Below are 18,659 nucleotides of genomic sequence, written 5' to 3'. Positions count from 1 at the left end.
GATCCTGCAATTCCACCTCTGAGTGTATACCCAAAAGTATTGAAAACAAGGTCTTAAAGAGATATTTGTACACCCATGTTCATGTTATCATTATTCACAATAGCTGAAACATGGAAGAAACTCAATGTCCATCGACAGATGAATGGCTAAGCAAAATATGGTATATGCACACAAAGGAAGGAAATTCTGCAATGTGTTACAACATGGATGAACCTTGCATACATTATGCTAAGTGAAGTAAGCCAGTCACAGAAAGACAAATACTGTATGATTCCACTTATATGAGGCAGCTAGAGTAGTCAAAATCATAGAGACAGAAAAAATGGTGGTTGCCAGGGGCCAGGGGGAGGCAAGAGTGTGGAGTTATTTTTAATAGGTATAGAGTTTTGGTTTTACCAGATGAAATGAATTATAGGTATGGATGGTGGTGATGCTTGCATAGGTACTAATGCCACTGAAGTGTATACTTTAAAATGGCTAAAATGGTAACTTTTATATTGTGTATATTTTACCACAATTTTTAAAGTAATTTTTAGAAATCAGTGTAGTGTAAGACTCGCAGACATAGAGAACAAACATGATTACCAAAGGGGAGGGGGAGGGATGAAGTAGGAGTTTGGGATTAACAGATACACACTACTATATATAAAATGGATAAACACCAAGGACCTACTATATAGCACAGGGAACTATATTCAGTATCTTGTAATAACTTATAATGGAAAAGAATCTGAAAAAGAATATATATATATGAAAAGGATAGATACGTATATAACAGAAACACTTTGCTGTACACCTGAAGCTAACAACATGGTAAATCAATTATACTTTAGTTTTTTAAAAAATCAGTGTAGTGTACCGCATTAACAGATTTTACGGGGAATTCCCTGGCAGTCCAGTGGTTAGGACTCGGCGCTTTCACTGTGGTGGCCCAGGTTCAGTCCCTGGTTGAGGAGCTAAGATTCCACAAGCCACACGGTGCGGCCAAAAAAAAAAAAAAAACTTTTAGTATAAAAAAATATCATTTTAATAAATGCAGAAAAAGCATTTGATAAAATTAACATCTATTCATGACAAAAATATTTTGTAAACTATGAACAGAAGGGAATTTCCTTAATCTGATAAAGGTCGTCTACAAAATATCAAAACAAACATCATATTTGATGATGAAACATTGAAAGCTTTCCCTCTTAAGTTGGGAGCAAACTTCCATTTATCCATCATCCAGCTGTAGCATTAATTATCAACTGTGACCAATCTCGTTTCATCTATCCCCCCACCTCCTTATCCCTCCACTCCAGATTATTTTGAAACAAACCCCAGACATTATATGATCTCATCCATACATCTTTGTATATATTTGAAAGATAAAATTCTTTATTAAAAAACATCACTATGATGTCACACTAAAACATATATACACTAATATGTATAAAATGGATAACTAATAAGAACCTGCTGTATAAAAAAATATGTACACATTGTAGAAGGTTCAGGCAATATGAAAAAGCATAAAGAAGAAAAAAAATCACTATGTCACACTAAAACAGTAATTCCTTGATATCATCAGTTCATGTTTTCTTGATTGTTTCATAAGTTTTGTTTAATTTTTTTCAATTTGTTTGAATCAAGTTCCAAACAAGATCTGTTTGTGACAGTTGGTTGTTAAGTCTTTTGATCTACAGATTCTCCCTTCATATCTTTCTCTTTTTTCTGTTTATTTGTTGAAGAAAACAACTCATTTATTCTGCAGTTTTCCCCAGACTATATTTTGCTGATTGCCTTCTCATGGTATTATTTAATGTGTTCATGTATCCCCTTTACTATCTATAAATTGGTAAGTAGATCTGTAAGTCATATTTTAATATGAAATTTTCATCGAAGTCAAAACTGTCAAATTAATGCTTAGTTTTTTTGACTGTCTTGAACTAATGCAAAAATGTGTTGAAACCCTTCTGTCATTCCAAGTAAAAAGCTACATAGTCAGTGACTGGACGTAGTTTTTAATGACATTAAGATTCTCAACAGAGCTCAACTTTTCATGATTTTATATGTCTTCTCTCCTCTGTCATCCTTTTTCAAAAGTATTATAATGTAGTAATTACTAATTTCTAAATTTATTTGTATAGGGAAATGAATAAGCGTCTGACGGAAGAACAAGCCAGAAAGACGTTTGAGAGAGCCATGAAACTGGAACAAGAATTTACTGAACATTTCACAGGTTGGCATCATGTGTAGCAGTGCCCTTTATGGTAGAATTTTGCTTTGGAGCCATATGAACTGACCCATTGAAATGGATTTTGAACTATGCCCACATTTAGCAGTAGTAATAATAAGTGCTATAAGTTTCAGAATAATTCATCTAATCTAGGTTGCAGTGATGAGGAATCTTGAAATTTAGTGTTTCTTAGGTTGTCGATGAGGACAGCGTGTACAGGAATAATTCATACTGACCAGAGGAAAACATTCAGACTTGACTTCTTCAATGAAACTGACTTTTCTCTTATTCTTTATAAATTTTGATCCATTTTAAGATATTATTTGTTTAAAAAGAGAAGACTAGGTAGCAATTCCCAAATTCATTTTATTCTTTAAATTATTCCTTAGGTATCTTTGGATAGGTTTTTGTTGTTGTTTATTGTTTGTTTGAAATAATGATTAGCTTATATTTGGTGTTCATATTAAGTACCATTAAGTGTCATGGTGTTGTAACCCATGTGTGTGTGTGGTTTTTTTTTTAAGGATTTTTAATAATTTCAGACTTACAGAAAAATCACAAGAATAGTACTAGCAATTCTCATATACCCGTATTCCACAAATGTTAACATTTTACCACATTTATAATTTTGCTGAAACATTTAAGAGTAAGTTGCAGACAGATGCTCTTTTGCCTCTAATTACTTCAGTGTCTATTTCCCAAATACACAAAACAAAGTAAAACATCACCAAATCTTGCTTTCTGATAAATTTTTAAAATAAAATTTTTTCTGTTTTACAAATAAGAAAATTCATGAAATGAGCCTTTTCTAAGCGAACAATACATAGATGGTATCTCTTCCTGAATGAGTATTTCTAAGATATAGCTTCTGCTGTTTTACCAACAATTGTAATGGTGAAGATAGACAATTTTAATGGAGGTTTCTGATTTTGTTTCTATCATTACAGCTATTATACAGGGAGATACGCTGGAAGACATTTACAACCAAGTGAAGCAGATCATAGAAGAACAGTCTGGTCCTTTCATCTGGGTTCCAGCAAAAGAAAAGTTATGAGGACTGATGTTTCTCTGTTTCTCTTTTCCACAGTCTCATTTTCTCTGACACTTCTTTGCCCTTTCCTTCTGGAGTCTGTCTTCAATACTTCTTCCATGTTGAATCATATCCCACTCATCATGATCTGCAGTTGCACTTATTTTTGACATCTTAGTGTCTCCTTCAAGTTGTAACATCTGTATTATTTTATCTCACTATTGGTTTGTGGCCATTTTTCACAAATGAAGATGGAATGGCCTGACCAGCTATTAATAGGATTTGGGGAGACGGGGAAATTGTGGTAAAATTCCTTAATGTTTAAGGGAAAGTAACTTTAAGAGATTTTCAGAGAAGCTTTACATACATTCTTTCCAAATTTCAATATAAATGAAAGAAAAGTGGTTTTAATCAATGATTTAGTAAACTTTGAGCAACAATGCATGCTTAACTTTAATAGCATGGTTTGGCCAGCATATTAGCTCTCAAGTCCTTTTCTCAATTGACTTCTGTTATCAAAGCAAATATTTCATTATAGACAAATAAGGAAAATATGTTTTTTAATTTCAAAATTAATATCTGAGTTAACTTTAATAATTTCACAAGGGATATTCATATTCATATCTTCTTAAAGTCTTTTATTGTTTGAAGTTTTTTTTTTTCCTCCCAGTAGATTTGCTAGGAATAACAATGTTTAAATGTTTTTAATCTACTTGTGCAACACTATTTATAGTGTCTTACAAAAGTTGTTCATACATAATGATCATCACATTTTCTAAATTGAGGCCATGTTTAGGTGCTAGGGGAGTTCACCTTTTACACATAAGGTTGAGAAAATTTCATAGACATAAATACAAAACAGACATTACAGTGATGATGTAATCATTATGGCAGTGGGAAGGAGTCCAATTCATAGTCTAAAATTTTAAATGCATTCTTAGGGGTCAGATTTTAATGAATATTTTACCCACAATAACTGACTATTTTGTTATAATAAAATATATATATATAAATATATATATAACTTTCTTTAAACTCTGTAACTATGGGAATTATTTTCTTTACATAGTTGCACACACACATATATATGTATATTTAAAATATATTTTTTTTCTTTTGCCACCTACTCTCTTGGTTTGGTTTTAAGTTAAATATTAATTGATTGGACTTTATCTTCCTTAATCGTGTGAAGTGAAAACAGGAGGATGGTGGTTGTGGAAAGAAGCCCTTAGGGAAATTAGGTTATACATAAAAACATGGGCATGTTCTCCTCTTTTCTATAAAAGTTTTCAAATGGTTCCTGGTTGGTTTTTTGTGGGGGTTTTTTTTCGGGGGGATTGGGTGTTGTTACCGTTGTTCTTGTCATTGGCTTTGGATTTGGTCTCCACCTCTTTCCAGTTCTCCTTTCATTAATAGGCAAACAGGCAAAAACCTCATGTGTATGAGCGTTTTCCCCTCAGACTGTACACCTTTCATCTCTTGTAGCTGCTCTGCAGTAGAGTTGCACAGATCTTCATGGTGAGCAATTAAGAAATTTTAGTGAAAAGTAGATAATTTCAGAAATCAATTTCTCTGGTCTTTTATATTAATAATACTGTTTGGCTTCCCATTGCTTTTTTGGAGTTTATTAAATATGTGTTTTTGACAACCTCCTCATTACAGTTTCTTAAACAAATGAGTACTGGTTTGTAAAGAATTATCAACATTATCCATTCCATTTATGAGAAAGAGGAGAACAGCTAATAAACTTTATTGTAAAATCTGTATGTTAAATGTGTCTTGTATTCTGAAAGAAAAAATTATTTTACAAGCTAGCGTTTTCTTGGAACAATTTGGGGCATCACATCATTTGTAAACTGAATTCAAGAATCATTAGGCAACCTAATCATATTTCTCCTGTAGGTTTTGGAATTGAATATGTTAACACATTGAAATATATACCATAGCTGTTACATGCTAATATAATAAGTTGTTTCCAAACATAAATAGATTAGAAGAAAACTATTGTAAAATGATCTCAAGAGCCTCAGAAATCAACTTATAGCAGGACCCCAGCATAAGCCATTTTGAAGTATTTACTGGTCGAATGTTGTAAAATATCAAGAGATTATAAAATGACACCATTTATGTGTTAAAATGTATATTACATTGCTTTCTGAATGTCCTTGTTAAGTGATTTTTTGTAAGAAGATATTTTTGTGCACCTTTCTAGATTGTATAGAATTATTAATAAAAGTACTAATTGTTTAGTACTACTGTGCAACAGACACTTTAGTATCATTTAATTTTTCAAAAGAAGATAAGAATTACTGGCCGCACTATAAGGCTTAAGCAGAATCTCTTGGCCAAGATTACTTAGCTAGTAAATGGCAGTGCTGGGTATTGGTGTCGAAGTTTCTCTGTCCCAAGTTCTTTCTAATATAGTATGCTGCCTCATTTTTCAGCCCCTACTGTGGAAGGCACTATGACTTAAATTATGCTATGTTACTGCCCCTTTACAGATAAAGATAGACTTAGATGAAGGTCCTTGCCCAGAGTCTCATAGTAAGTAAGGACAGACCCACAGAACAAGTCATTCCCATCACAGCTGGAAGGACTGTTTCTGGGAAACAAGTCAGCCCAGCACTGTCATAGTGACATACAAGGAAAGAAACTCTTTAGAACCAAAAATGGAACACTATTCATTAGGGGGAAAAGTCCACTATTCTAATACACAGGGAATAATACTATTTTGAATGTTTTATGAAATAGTCCATATTTTTAATATGCTTCTTAATACCCTTAATTCAGCAAAAGTAAAAATGCCTCTTAAATGTGACTACATGTCTTTGGTTGCTTTCCTACTCCATATCTGCGCAGGGCTCTTCAAAAAATGATGGGAGCGAGCTTGAAGGGCTCATTGCAGCAGAATACACTCTGGTCAGCAAATACCTGCTGAACCACCACACAGTATTTAAACTCCAAGCGTGGCAATTTGGGGACTTTATTAATGAGGAAAATTTGTTTTCTAAAGTACTAAACAGCTACCTTCTAAGATTCTGCCTTGAATACTCTTAATTTACAGGTGGTGAAACAGAAGCCCAGAGATCCCTGTGTCCTAATCAAAGTTGCACTGCAACCAGGAACAGAGCCAGGATTAGAGCCTTTAACTCCTGGCTCCTGGAACAGTTTTTCTACCATTCCAGTTACTTTTCCTCCCTTGCTGTGAACTGAATTTAGTGGGCTCTTCAGTCCCTCGGGATTTGAATTATTGACTAAAAGAAAGTAAATATTAGTGAAATTAAGAGATTTTATTGAGGTGGTCGGATTTGAAAGATATCAGGGAAAAACACAAATGTCACTTTTCTGACCCAAATTTAGATTATCTGGTTTAGTCCAATGTTGAATCTTCCATTGATCTCCCTCCAGATCGCACAACATAGCTCTCGTTGGCTTTGGCAGCAGAGTACTATAATGTAAAGGTGGGCTAATGGAATGACTTGACTTGAATGCCAGCTCTACCACTTACTGGTTATGTAACGTTAGTTGGGCAAGTCATGTCATCCCTCTTTCTGTTTATCTGTAAAACGGAGATATTTTGAGAATCAGTAAGATTACAAATAAAGGGGGCACCCTAAAAGTTAATTCCCTTTTCCTTGGAATCAGAAGCCTGGAATTGTTCCAACTCCCCTTGTATAGATTAACTTGAGACTTCATTTTGCCATATTTTAAATGAGATTTGATTGACTACCTTGCAGGACTATTAATAAGGATTAAATAGAGCAGTGTGTACAAAACACCAATCACAGCATCTGATACTTGATTCTCAATATCTGTTCTTCCTCTTGCTCTGGAGTGTGTCTATGGTTGCAGAAGAGTGAGAAAGAAGAATATGGTGCACCATTCTTTATCCCTATAGAGAAATTTTGACAGACTTTTAGTTAAGAAATTATTTACATTTCAGTCTCTATAATCTTGTTAACTCATCTCTTCTTCTAAGGATTCCTACTCTTTGTCAGAGGTGCTGTGATTGTGACCTACCGTAACTCAGCCTTAAACATGGAACTGGAAGACATCAAGATTTCATAAGCCATTCTCACATCTCTGTACAGTGTTAGACCCTACCATCCCTAGCGATTCTCCAGAACATTAATTATTGAGAGTCTAGAAACAGGTCTGGAAAAAATTACTTAAATTGCCCAGATAAAATACGTTGTCTTTCAATTTAAGAATAAAATAGTCACTACTTACTCACTGACTGGTTTCTCATTCGTTTCCTACTACTACCAGCTCTTTCTCCATTCCACCCCCAAATATGGTTACCTGAGAACTGGCAAAACAAATCCTGGTCCACTAAACAGCATTGTGAACAGAATTGGTGGTCAGGTAACCTGGTATTATTGTTTGAGACTTTTAGGAACAGGTATGAAAACTTACCAGGGTGAGTTTCACACTAGGATTTTTCCAGCCGTTTCTGTCACCTACAGTAGTAGTAAACAGATACGTGAAGAATTAGGGGGACGAGACCAAAGGACAGTGAAGGCTGGAATTCTCTCTCACCCTCTCTCTTGTTTACTTTTTCTTTTTTTTTTTTTTAGACATTGACTTTTTTTTTTTAATTTTATTTACTTTATTTATGGCTGTGTTGGGTCTTCGTTTCTGTGCGAGGGCTTCCTCTAGTTGTGGCAAGTGGGGGCCACTCTTCATCGCGGTGCGCGGGCCTCTCACTGTCGCGGCCTCTCTTGTTGCGGGGCACAGGCTCCAGACGCGCAGGCTCAGTAGTTGTGGCTCACGGGCCTAGTCGCTCCGCGGCATGTGGGATCTTCCCAGACCAGGTCGCGAACCCGTGTGCCCTGCATTGGCAGGCAGATTCTCAACCACTGCGCCACCAGGGAAGCCCCTGTTTACTTTTTCTTGAAGTATAACATACATATATAAAATGCATTATTATAAGTGTACATATACCTCAGTGAGTTTTTACAAACCAGCGTCGTGCGTGTAATAACCAGCGTGAAGCTCAAAAAACAGAACGGGACCAGCACCGCAGGCACCCCTACCCCTCAGCTCACTCCCAGTCACTACTTCCTGCTGCAAGGGAAACCACTATCCTCATTTTCTTACTGTATATACTTCTTAGTTATGTACAGTAAAATGGTGCACAATTCTATGGGTTTTGATACATGCGTGGAGTCTTGTAACCATCCCCACAGTCAAGAATACAAGAGTTCCATTATCCCCAAAATTTCTCTTATTCTTGCCTCTGTGTAGCCAATACCCCCTCCAAACCCCAGCTTCAGACAACCACTGATCTTTTCTTAGTGCCTCTACTAGTTTTGCCTTTCCCAGAATGTCATATAAATGGAATCGTATCATATGTAGCATTTGGAGTGTGGCTTCGTTCACTTAAGCAAAATGCATCCGAGATTCATCCCTGTTGCTGCAATAGTTTGTTAATTTTCACTTCTGAGTAGTAGTCCATTTATGAATGTGCTGCAATTCATTTATCCATTCACTGATTGAAGGACTTTGGGATTCTCTCCAGTTTTCCCCACTATACTTTTGTACTTCATTACAATGATAGGCCTGCAGGAACAAGCAGCAAAGCCAGAAATGGGCCTCGGATCTGACAGCCACAGCAGGCCCTCCCCACGCCCACCTTTATCTGCCATGAGCATCCATGCATTTTGGCAGTTGCACAGGAGCCTTTCGTCCTAAAACAAACTTTAAATGCAGAATAATAAATCCCAAGAGCCTGTTTACAGAACAAACTTGTGCCTAAAGTAGGAGACTGCTAGAATAAGCAATTCAGGATTTGTAGAATTTCAAATTCCTGGGAATAACAGATGATTCAGTAGCTGGATGTGCCAGTTACTAGTGCCAGATTCTCAGTGTCCTAAGGGAAATGTAGTTTGTTTAGGACGGTAGTGAGAAGAAGGTAGTCTGAGCAACAAATGAAAAGAGCTATTTGTCAAACATGAAATTGTCCAATAGACTTATAATTCAGAAAACAGTCCGTGGAGACAGCCCTAATCTCTTAAGAAAGTCTAGTTTGTTGAACACCCTAAGGACTGTAGTTTTTTAAATTATTAACTATCGATTTTCTTTAGGTGGTAACCTCTCTGCATCTTTTTTCTTTTTAAATAACTTTATTGGAGTATAATTGCTTTACAATGTTGTGTTAGTTTCTGCTGTACAACAAAGTGAATCAGCTATATGTATACATATATCCCCATATCTCCTCCCTCTGGAGCCTCCCTCCCACCCTCTCTATCCCACTCCTCTAGGTGGTCACAAAGCACCGAGCTGATCTCCCTGTGCTATGCGGCTGCTTCCCACTAGCCATCCATTTTACATTTGGTAGTGTATATATGTCCATGCCTCTCTCTCACTTCATCCCAGCTTCCCCTCCCCGACCCCGTGTCCTCAAGTCCATTCTCTACGTCTGCGTCTTTATTCCCACCCTGCCACTAGGTTCATCAGTACCGTTTTTTTAGATTCCATATACGTGTGTTAGCATACAGTACTTGTTTTTCTCTTTCTGACTTACTTCACTCTGTATGACAGACTCTAGGTCCAACCACCTCATTACAAATAACTCAATTTCTTTCCTTTTTATGGCTGAGTAGTATTCCATTGTATATATGTGCCACATCTTTATCCATTCATGTGTCTATGGACATTTAGGTTGCTTCCATGTCCTGGCTATTGTAAAGAGTGCTGCAATGAACACTGTGGTATATGTATCTTTTTGAATTATGGTTTTCTCAGGGTATATGCCCAGTAGTGGGATTGCTGGGTCGTATGGTAGTTCTATTTTTAGATTTTTAAGGAACCTCCATACTGTTCATAGTGGCTGTATCAATTTACATTCCCACCAACAGTGCAGGAGGGTTCCTTTTTCTCCACACCCTCTCCAGCATTTATGTTTTTAGATTTTTTTGATGATAGCCATTCTGACCGGTGTGAGGTGATACCTCATTGTGGTTTTGATTTGCATTTCTCTAATGATTAATGATGTTGAGCATCTTTTCATGTGTTTATTGGCAATCTGTATGTCTACTTTGGAGAACTGTCTGTTTAGGTCTTTTGCCCATTTTTGGATTGGGTTCTTTGTTTTTTTGATATTGACCTGCATGAGCTGCTTGTATATTTTGGAGATTAGTCCTTTGTCAGTTGCTTTGTTTGCAAATATTTTCTCCCATTCTGAGGGATGTCTTTTCATCTTGTTTATGGTTTCCTTTGCTGTGCAAAAGCTTTTGTTTCATTAGGTCCCGTTTGTTTATTTTTGTTTTTATTTCCATTACTCTAGGAGGTGGGTCAAAAAGGATCTTGCTGTGATTTATGTCATAGAGTGTTCTGCCTATGTTTTCCTCTAAGAGTTTTATAGTGTCTGGCCTTACATTTAGGTCTTTAATCCATTTTGAGTTTATTTTTGTGTATGGTGTTAGGGTGTGTTCTAATTTCATTCTTTTACATGTAGCTGTCCAGTTTTCCCAGCACTGGGAAAGAGGCTGTCTTTTCTCCATTGTATATTCTTGCCTCCTTTATCAAAGATAAGGTGACCATTTGTGTGTGGGTTTATCTCTGGGCTTTCTATCCTGTTCCATTGACCTATAGTTCTGTTTTTGTGCCAGTACCACACTGTCTTGATTACTGTACATTTGTAGTATAGTTTGGAGTCAGGGAGCCTGATTCGTCCAGCTCCATTTTTCTTTCTCAAGATTGCTTTCACTATTCAGGGTCTTTTGTGTTTCCATACAAAACTGTAAAAATTTTTTGTTCTAGTTTTGTGAAAAAATGCCACTGGTAATTTGATAGGGGTTGCATTGAATCTGTAGATTGCTTTGGGCAGTATAGTCATTTTCACAATGTTGATTCTTCCAATCCAAGAACATGGTATATCTCCCCATCTGTTTGTATTGTCTTTGATTTCTTTCATCAGTGTCTTGTAGTTTTCTGCATACAGGTCTTTTGCCCTCTTAGGTAGGTTTATTCCTAGGTATTTTATTCTTTCTGTTGCAGTGATAAATGAGAGTGTTTCCTTAATTTCCCTTTCTGATTTTTTGTTGTTAGTGTATAGGAATGCAAGAGATTTCTGTGCATTAATTTTGTATCCTGCTACTTTACCAAATTCATTGATTAGCTCTAGTAGTTTTCTGGTGGCATCTTTAGGATTCTGTATGTATAGTATCATGTCATCTGCAAACAGTGACCGTTTTACTACTTCTTTTCCAATTTGGATTCCTTTTATTTCTTTTTCTTCTCTGATTGCCATGGCTAAAACTTCCAAAACTATGTTGAATAATAGTGGTGAGAGTGGACATCCTTGTCTTGTTCCTGATCTTAGAGGAAATGCTTTCAGTTTTTCACCATTGAGAATGATGTTGGCTGTGGGTTTCTCTCTACATCTTAATTATTACTAATATGTGATTAACAGAAATCTAATTCTAGTGCAGTGTACTCAAGGAATCTGAACCAGAGCTGGGCCCCAATTGATTGGTTTGACCCTCAACATTTTTGCATGCGGATGGCACACTCAGCCTTGCTGGTCTTTTCCATTCTTATCATAATATGACTTATTTCTCATGTGTGTGTTTTCAAAAAAAAATTAGGTCATGCCTTTAAGCTGGTTCTAGACTAAACCTTAGGAACTACCTGGTGTTTACCCAAAGTAGGAATAAAGTACTTGAGCATATAATCATCCCTACTGCTGCTATTTAGCTGTTAATGACAAATTTCATTTGGACAGTTTTTAACCACAGTAGAATGATTTTTTTTTAACTATACAGAAGTCAGTGTGCAAAGCCATTAGCATGTGAAACAAGATATAGTGAATTTGCTGGTGGAAGGAAAGATTAGAACAAGTGATGTAATCTTTCTTTAGGATGTCTAAAATTAGGTTCATTTACCTCACAGATGGGAGGGCTAAAAACAAGAGAAAGGTCCCATATGTTCCACACTATAAATCTCTACAGAAAAGTTTTCTAAGTCTTGTGAGAAGCATTTGAACAAAAATATCTACTTCCCTAGTGGTATTTAAGACTAGAAAATATATCTCTTGATGATAGGTCCATTTCTTTCTCTGAAAGTTCAGTGCTTGGTTCACATCTAGTTTATCTGACATTCCTCACTACTTTCTTACTAGGAAAAAGCTTTACTAACCTTTTAACTATTTTTCTACCTGTGGCTAATAATAGTTGTACTTAATAGAATATTCTTTCCATCACCCAGGTTTTTAACTTTAGTGCTGCTTGACATTCTCTTCCTCAAATATCCAGTCACTAGATACTATTGATTCTTCCTTAACATCATATTTTTTCTTGCTATCATTTCCACTGTCATCACTGTAATCGGGGTCCTTAACCCACCCTCACCCCCAGGCCTGAATTACTGCAGTGACCTCTTAAATCATCTCCCAACCTCTAACTGCTTCCTTGCTAATCCAGTCTGTCAGCCACCAGATGACTTTTCCAAAGATGCAACTTGGATTGTGCATCTCCTCTCCTCCATGACCTTCATGGGTACTAGATCCAAACGAATCAATTGACCTGTATATATAGTTTCTGGAACGTAGTATGTGGTCAATAAATCACCTACCTCCCCAGTCATCTTTAGTCACACACCCCCTGCAGTGCTTGTCTTGTGGCTGGTGGTCATGCAGATTCTTACTGTGCTGATTGCTGTGTCCTCCCCACCCAAGTCCCCTCAACAAGACTCTACCTGGGTCTTCAAGACCCACCCTAGGGACTTCCCTGGTGGCGCAGTGGTTAAGAATCTGCCTGCCAATGCAGGGGACACGGGTTCGAGCCCTGATCCAGGAAAGATCCCACATGCCACGGAGCAACTAAGCCTGTGCGCCACAACTACTGAGCCTGCGCTCTAGAGCCCGTGAGCCACAACTACTGAGCCCGTGTGCCACAGCTACCGAAGGCCGTGCACCTAGAGCCCGTGCTCCACAACAAGGGAAGCCACCGCAATGAGAAGCCCACGCACCACAATGAAGAGTAGCCCCTGCTCACCACAACTAGAGAAAGCCTGTGCAAAGACCCTATGCAACCAAAAATAAATAATAAATAAATTAAAAAAAAATAAAAGACCCACCCTAAATCCCTCCTACAGAAGCCTTCCCAGTTACAGCCCTTGATGCCTGAATTCCTGCAGTACTTATTGGGTGTCCACTTAATACTGAGCGTGCACTCTCTGTGCTGCCTTTACAGATTAGGTGGCCTTCACCTTGTATTCCTCTGCCCCAGTGAAGTGCCCGGGACAGGTGATCAGGGCACACAGCTCCTCTACTTGTCCAGAGCCTGCCGGCCTCTGTACAGCATGGTCATCTTCACTGCTGTGGTTTTTAATGGGCTGAAAACAGACTTGTATAAGTGTTGGCAATGACTTCATTTGCAAATTGGTAGAGTTGGGGGCATGGAGTAGGGGATGAGAATGGATAAAAAGGTCTGACTATAAATCTCTAAATTAGCTAAACTTTTTTGTTTAATTATAGTCCTTTCCTTTCTGGTTCCTGGAATAACAATCTCCCTCCCTGAACATGCTTTGTGACTTTTTTTTATCAATTTTATCTTTCTTGTGCATATGTTTTCATTATAAGTCATCTGAAACCTCCTCGGAAGTAGCTGGATATGAATAATTTCTCTGAAAGTCTTATTGACAAAGCCAAATATAGTATTCTTGATTTTACTCTTTAGCCTCCTTTTGTACTGGTTTCCACTCAGATTAAATCTTATATTCAATGAAATAGATGGAGATTTATTAATGGCTTTAGAGCTGTATCTCCAGAGTTAATCTTGGAGCCTTCTAATCTTCTAAATTTTAAAGTCTGGACTGCAAGGAGAATTTTCAGGGGGAAAAAAAACTTTTGTGGTTTGATAATTAAAATAATAAACTGAGCTCCAGGATGAGAGACCTATCCTTGAATGCAGGTCTGACGCCCAGTGGAGCCTTTTCCACCCTTCATTTTACCCATCTCTGAGGAAGAAGCATTTTCTCTTTTCCTTTGAAGATCACCCTCTGCTTGTCCTCCTGGTCTTATTCCTCATATCTTCTTCCATTACCCTCTTTTCCTGTATTGTTATTCTCCTTCCTCCATGGGCTACCTGTGCTCTGACTATATGATCAAATTTCTCCTATCCTATAAAAACTTTCCCTTGACCCCAAATCTCCTGAAAACAACCCCTCTTCTCTTCCTTTCCTAGCCAAATATCTTGAAAGAGACACACTGTCCACTTTTCACTTAAATAATATTTATTGAATGCCTACTTATCCCAGACATGATGCTAGACATTGGGAATGATGGCAGACAAGACACCACCCAGGCCCTTGAGGAGTTCAGCCTCCTGTCCAAGGCTCAGCCCTTGCCATGCCACTGAAACAGCTCAGACAAAGCTTCTGGGGACCTAGTCCCCAAATTCTGTGGCTCTTCTCAGCCTCCCCCTCCAGCAGTACAAAACACCTTAACAATAGGTAATAACATCCTCAAACCTAATAGCTCGCACTTAGAAATCATCCTCCCTGTTCAAGGCCCTGTGATGAGTACAGAGAATCTGCCTTTGAAAAGCTTACACATAGAATATCATGTAGCCCAAATACACAGGGCTTCCCCTAAGTCCAGTTTCATAGGGAAAATACTTCTGAAGAGGCAAAAGCTTTTATTCACAAAACTTGCTTAATATGCCTACCATTGATCTCAATATACAAATTCAGATGTATTAAACAGCAAATACTTGGGGAGTGACATCAGGAGTAAGAATGTAATATCCTTTTATAACACATTTACTGCTGCAAATGTTCACCATTCCTGATTTCTCTGTGCATACCAGCCCTTCCAAGTGTCCCCCAGAATAAAAATTGTCTGGACTTTTTCTTAGTCATAGACCTGAAAACCCATAGAAATAGAAAAATACAAATTATGGTTTGTTGAAATGAAAAAATATGAATTTTCCTAAGACTCTGGGTAAAAGAATTGTTCACGTTTTGTTGTCTCATTAGGCCCCATATCTGCCAATACAGGTTCTCTGCTCCCTGTCAAAGGCCCCCTCTTCTTTCTGAGTCCCCAGAGGCTATCTTTAGTGTGTTCCATCCAATAGCATCTGCTACTGTTCCTGAGTTCCATAACAAGCAAGCTCCCGAATCCTTGGAGAACGAGAGCTGTGTCTTTGGTAGAGAAGAGCTCTCTGTATTTCATATTATGGAATAGGGTCAGGAGGTCCCAAAGCATTGTTGCTTAGGCCCCAACATCTTACGGAAGTGTTAGTGAAACCAGTTCTTATGTTTTTTATACTCTCCCTCTAACCTCAGTATGAGTCCAGAATGAGGACCAAACTATCCTCAGTGCTTCTGCTCCTCTATAAGGCTATTCCTGGGCTAAACTACTCTCACTGCATCCCATTCAATCCTCTGATTCACCCAGGTATGTCTGCACCCCAGAAATAGGATCCAGGCTCAAGCTGAGGCAGAGTTCCCCATTACACACAAGTATCAATACAAAGCTATGTCCATGCTAAGGCCAGGCAAATGGGCCTGATGTAGAAGCCCCTGGAGTCCAGCAACAGCGAGTTCCCTGATGAGCCACAGTTGAGGAATAACTCCTGAGAGATAGGGAAAGGACCCGCTGTGAAAGAGCTCACCCAAGCTCTTAGCTTGTAGCTGTTTGACACCTTATCGGTGTCACCAGGAGTTTTACTAAAGGATCGACTTGATGAACACAAATCCTGCCAGTAACTTCTGGTTGTTCCTGAGTGTGACAAAGTGAGCCTCTTCATCCTTATGGGGTGAGGCTTGCTAAGGACACCTATTTATACCATCCCCTTAGGACAAGCCATAGCCCTTCTGCCAGGGCCATCTACTATCAATTCGTGCAAATTAGAAAGAGGTGCCCCTCCTTCGGATGGATCCAGCTGGGGATGAAAAAACAGCTTCCACCAAACATGCCCCCCCTCAGATTCTCCAGAGCAGACAGCTATTGGGGAAAGAAGAATGGCACATCAGAGCCATCATGACCTGCCTTTTACAGGGGAAACAAGCCCAGAGAGGAGAACGAACTTGCCCAAGGTCACACAGTGAGTCAGTAATAACAAGAGTACAGCTCAGGTCTCCTAAAGCCCAGCCATGTAACATCCACAGATCATCTCAGGGTGTGACAGTTTCATGGCCCAATCAGAGGACCCAGGGCTCCCTTCCCCAGGGAGCAGAGCAGGCTCAAGGACTGACAAACCCAGACCCAAGTTCCCTTCTCTCTCACTCAGTGTTTTTTTTACACATGTCCTCTACCCAAGACAGGGAGGAGCTCATTCCTGGGTACTCATGGGGGTGGGGGAGGGGTGGCAATGACAAAAGATGAGGACATATATGCATTACTGAGTAACCATTTCTGCAGTCCAGCCCCCTCGTCCCCAGTACACATGGAGAACTGCAGTTCTGGTCTACATAGAACAGTGCTTCTTAAACCCTGCTGTGCACCAGAATCAAAAACATAGATTGTTGATTGTCTTCCCCTAAAGTTTTTGATTCAGTGGGTCACATGTGGACCTGAGAATCTGCATATCTAACAAGTTCCCAGGTGAAGCTGGTGCTGCTGATTTGGGGACCACACTTTGAGAACCACCAGCCTAGTCCATCTTTGGTCTTCTTCCCATCCTCCAAAGCATGATGGAATGAGCGAGGCTCTGCCGGAGACCTGGGTTCCAGTTCCAGCACTGTCACTGACGAAATATGTGACCCAGGGCAAGTCACTTCCTGTCTCTAGGCCCAAAGAGAGGCAGTGAGATACCCCCACTGCCAGCTCCTCCCCAGTCAGGACCACATCAACCTGGGTTCATCTCTGTAGCCCCAGATCCTTTGTACAATCTGTGCTTGAAGAGATGCTGGTGAATGAATGTGATTGCCTTCGAGCTTCCTTCCAGCTCAGGCCCTAGGATTCTGACCTCTTCTTCTTTCCAAATCCGAACTTTTCCCTCTCCAGTTGGACCAGATATTTGGGATCTTTCTAGGACAAGAGGAGGGGAGGATGTTCTGGAATTCAGGGCAGATTGTTGAGTTGAGAGAGCCCTGGAACACCTGTGAGCTGGGGGAATCAGGCCCCAGACAGCAGATACCTTACTCTCAGAAACAGCTGAGGGTGTGCGTCCAGGCCTAGGAGCATGGGGATCAAGAAGAGGCCTGCGGTTAGACTCAGCCCCCGCACCGGCACAGGCTCCAGCAGGGGGCGCCAAAGAGAAGCGTAAGGCCAGTCCGGTCAGCGCCCAGGTGTCCAGTCGGGGATGGGCGGGTGCACGTTAGGGGCGTGGACACCGCCAAGGCACACCCCGGCCGCACTTAAGGAGCTGAAGGCCAGTGCCAGGGAAGAAGGAGGAAGAAAGCTCCGGCTGCTGTTGACCCACTTGGACCCACACCTAGAAAAAACCCGCGCCAAACCCAGCCCCAGCTAGCTCTAGACTGCGCCATGCGGGGCCCCAGCGTGGCTCTGTGGCTCATCCTGGCTCTGCGCACTGGTGAGACCCCGCCGCCCGGCCCTGGGAGTAGGAGCTGGGCCGGGGGTCCTGGAGTTCTCCAGACACACACACACACCCACCCACCCAGGAGGGTCCCGCGGGCTGGAAAAAGTGTCCTGAACCTTTGTCTCCCAGGAAAGGGGGGAGGCTAGAGAGGCGCGAGGCGCGAAGAAGGACGGGGGAGGGAACGAGCACTGACCCGGGCAGACCAGGATGTCTGGAGGGCTTCTTGGAGGAAGGAGAGGCGCGGGCAGAGGCGTGGAGTGGAGAGCCCTGGAGTGTCGGGGAGGGGGGAGGTCCGGAGGGTGAATGCTCCTGATGGGCGAGGAAGCCCAAGGAGGGTTTGGGAGCCAGAACGGCTCTACTTCTTCTGAGCCCCCGTGGGGAGGGAGGCGGGAGAAGATTCGGAGGGATTGGAGGGGAGGAGGAGAGAGATACTGCCCGGGAGACGGCTCCAGGGCGCCCTGCACGGATAGGGGGTGGGAGGCGCAGACCGGGACTCCTCGCGTCAGCACGGGCCGCTCCCAAGGGAGTCACGGTCCCGGACGCTGAGACGTGAGGCCGGACCTCCGGGAGGGAGCGGCTCGCGGGGGCCGCGGGCGGAGGCTGCTGGAAGGATGGCTTCAAGCCACCGCTCTGACCTCGTCAGTACGACAAATGGACCTGCCACCCCGGTCCGGGCCCGGCAGTTGCTAGGCCTACCAGGGTGCAGCCTTGGAGCACTAGAGAGGGCGAGGGCACCTCCACATTCCAGGGGGCCACCCGGAGCTGGGGGAGGCGGAGGGGGCCAAAGGGAGGCTGTGGAGGAACCGGCAGTCTTGACCCTTGGGGTGGGGATGGAAAGCACAGGCTGCCTTGAGAGGGTCCCTGGCGGGTGGAAATGGACCCAAAGCCTCAGGTTTCCCAGGAGCACAGCCAAGCCTAGCAG

General features: G+C 40.7%; 2 protein-coding genes across 17 annotated transcripts in view; both read left to right on the top strand.

Annotated features, from left to right (window-relative positions):
- The window catches only part of DLG1 (discs large MAGUK scaffold protein 1), a 287,739-nt gene extending 282,727 nt beyond the window's left edge, over positions 1–5,012 (top strand). For all 15 annotated transcript variants that reach the window (XM_082393175.1, XM_082393174.1, XM_082393172.1 and 12 more), the window contains 2 exons: positions 2,130–2,221; positions 3,166–5,012. In XM_082393175.1, the coding sequence (XP_082249301.1) occupies positions 2,130–2,221; positions 3,166–3,272 (199 nt within the window). In that variant the 3' untranslated portion in view covers positions 3,273–5,012. The remainder of the gene's footprint in view (positions 1–2,129; positions 2,222–3,165) is intronic.
- A 145-nt stretch (positions 5,013–5,157) lies between these two features.
- Positions 5,158–18,659, top strand: part of MELTF (melanotransferrin) — a 38,154-nt gene continuing 24,652 nt past the window's right edge. For both annotated transcript variants that reach the window (XM_082393216.1, XM_082393215.1), the window contains exon 1: positions 5,158–17,731. In XM_082393216.1, coding sequence (XP_082249342.1) covers positions 17,683–17,731 — 49 coding nt within the window. In that variant the 5' untranslated portion in view covers positions 5,158–17,682. The remainder of the gene's footprint in view (positions 17,732–18,659) is intronic.

The sequence above is a fragment of the Balaenoptera borealis genome (genome assembly GCF_965194805.1).
Source record: "Balaenoptera borealis genome assembly, chromosome: 5".
NCBI lineage: Eukaryota > Metazoa > Chordata > Mammalia > Artiodactyla > Balaenopteridae > Balaenoptera > Balaenoptera borealis.
Note: the sequence above shows the minus strand (reverse complement) of the source record. Positions and strands in the feature narration are given on the sequence as shown.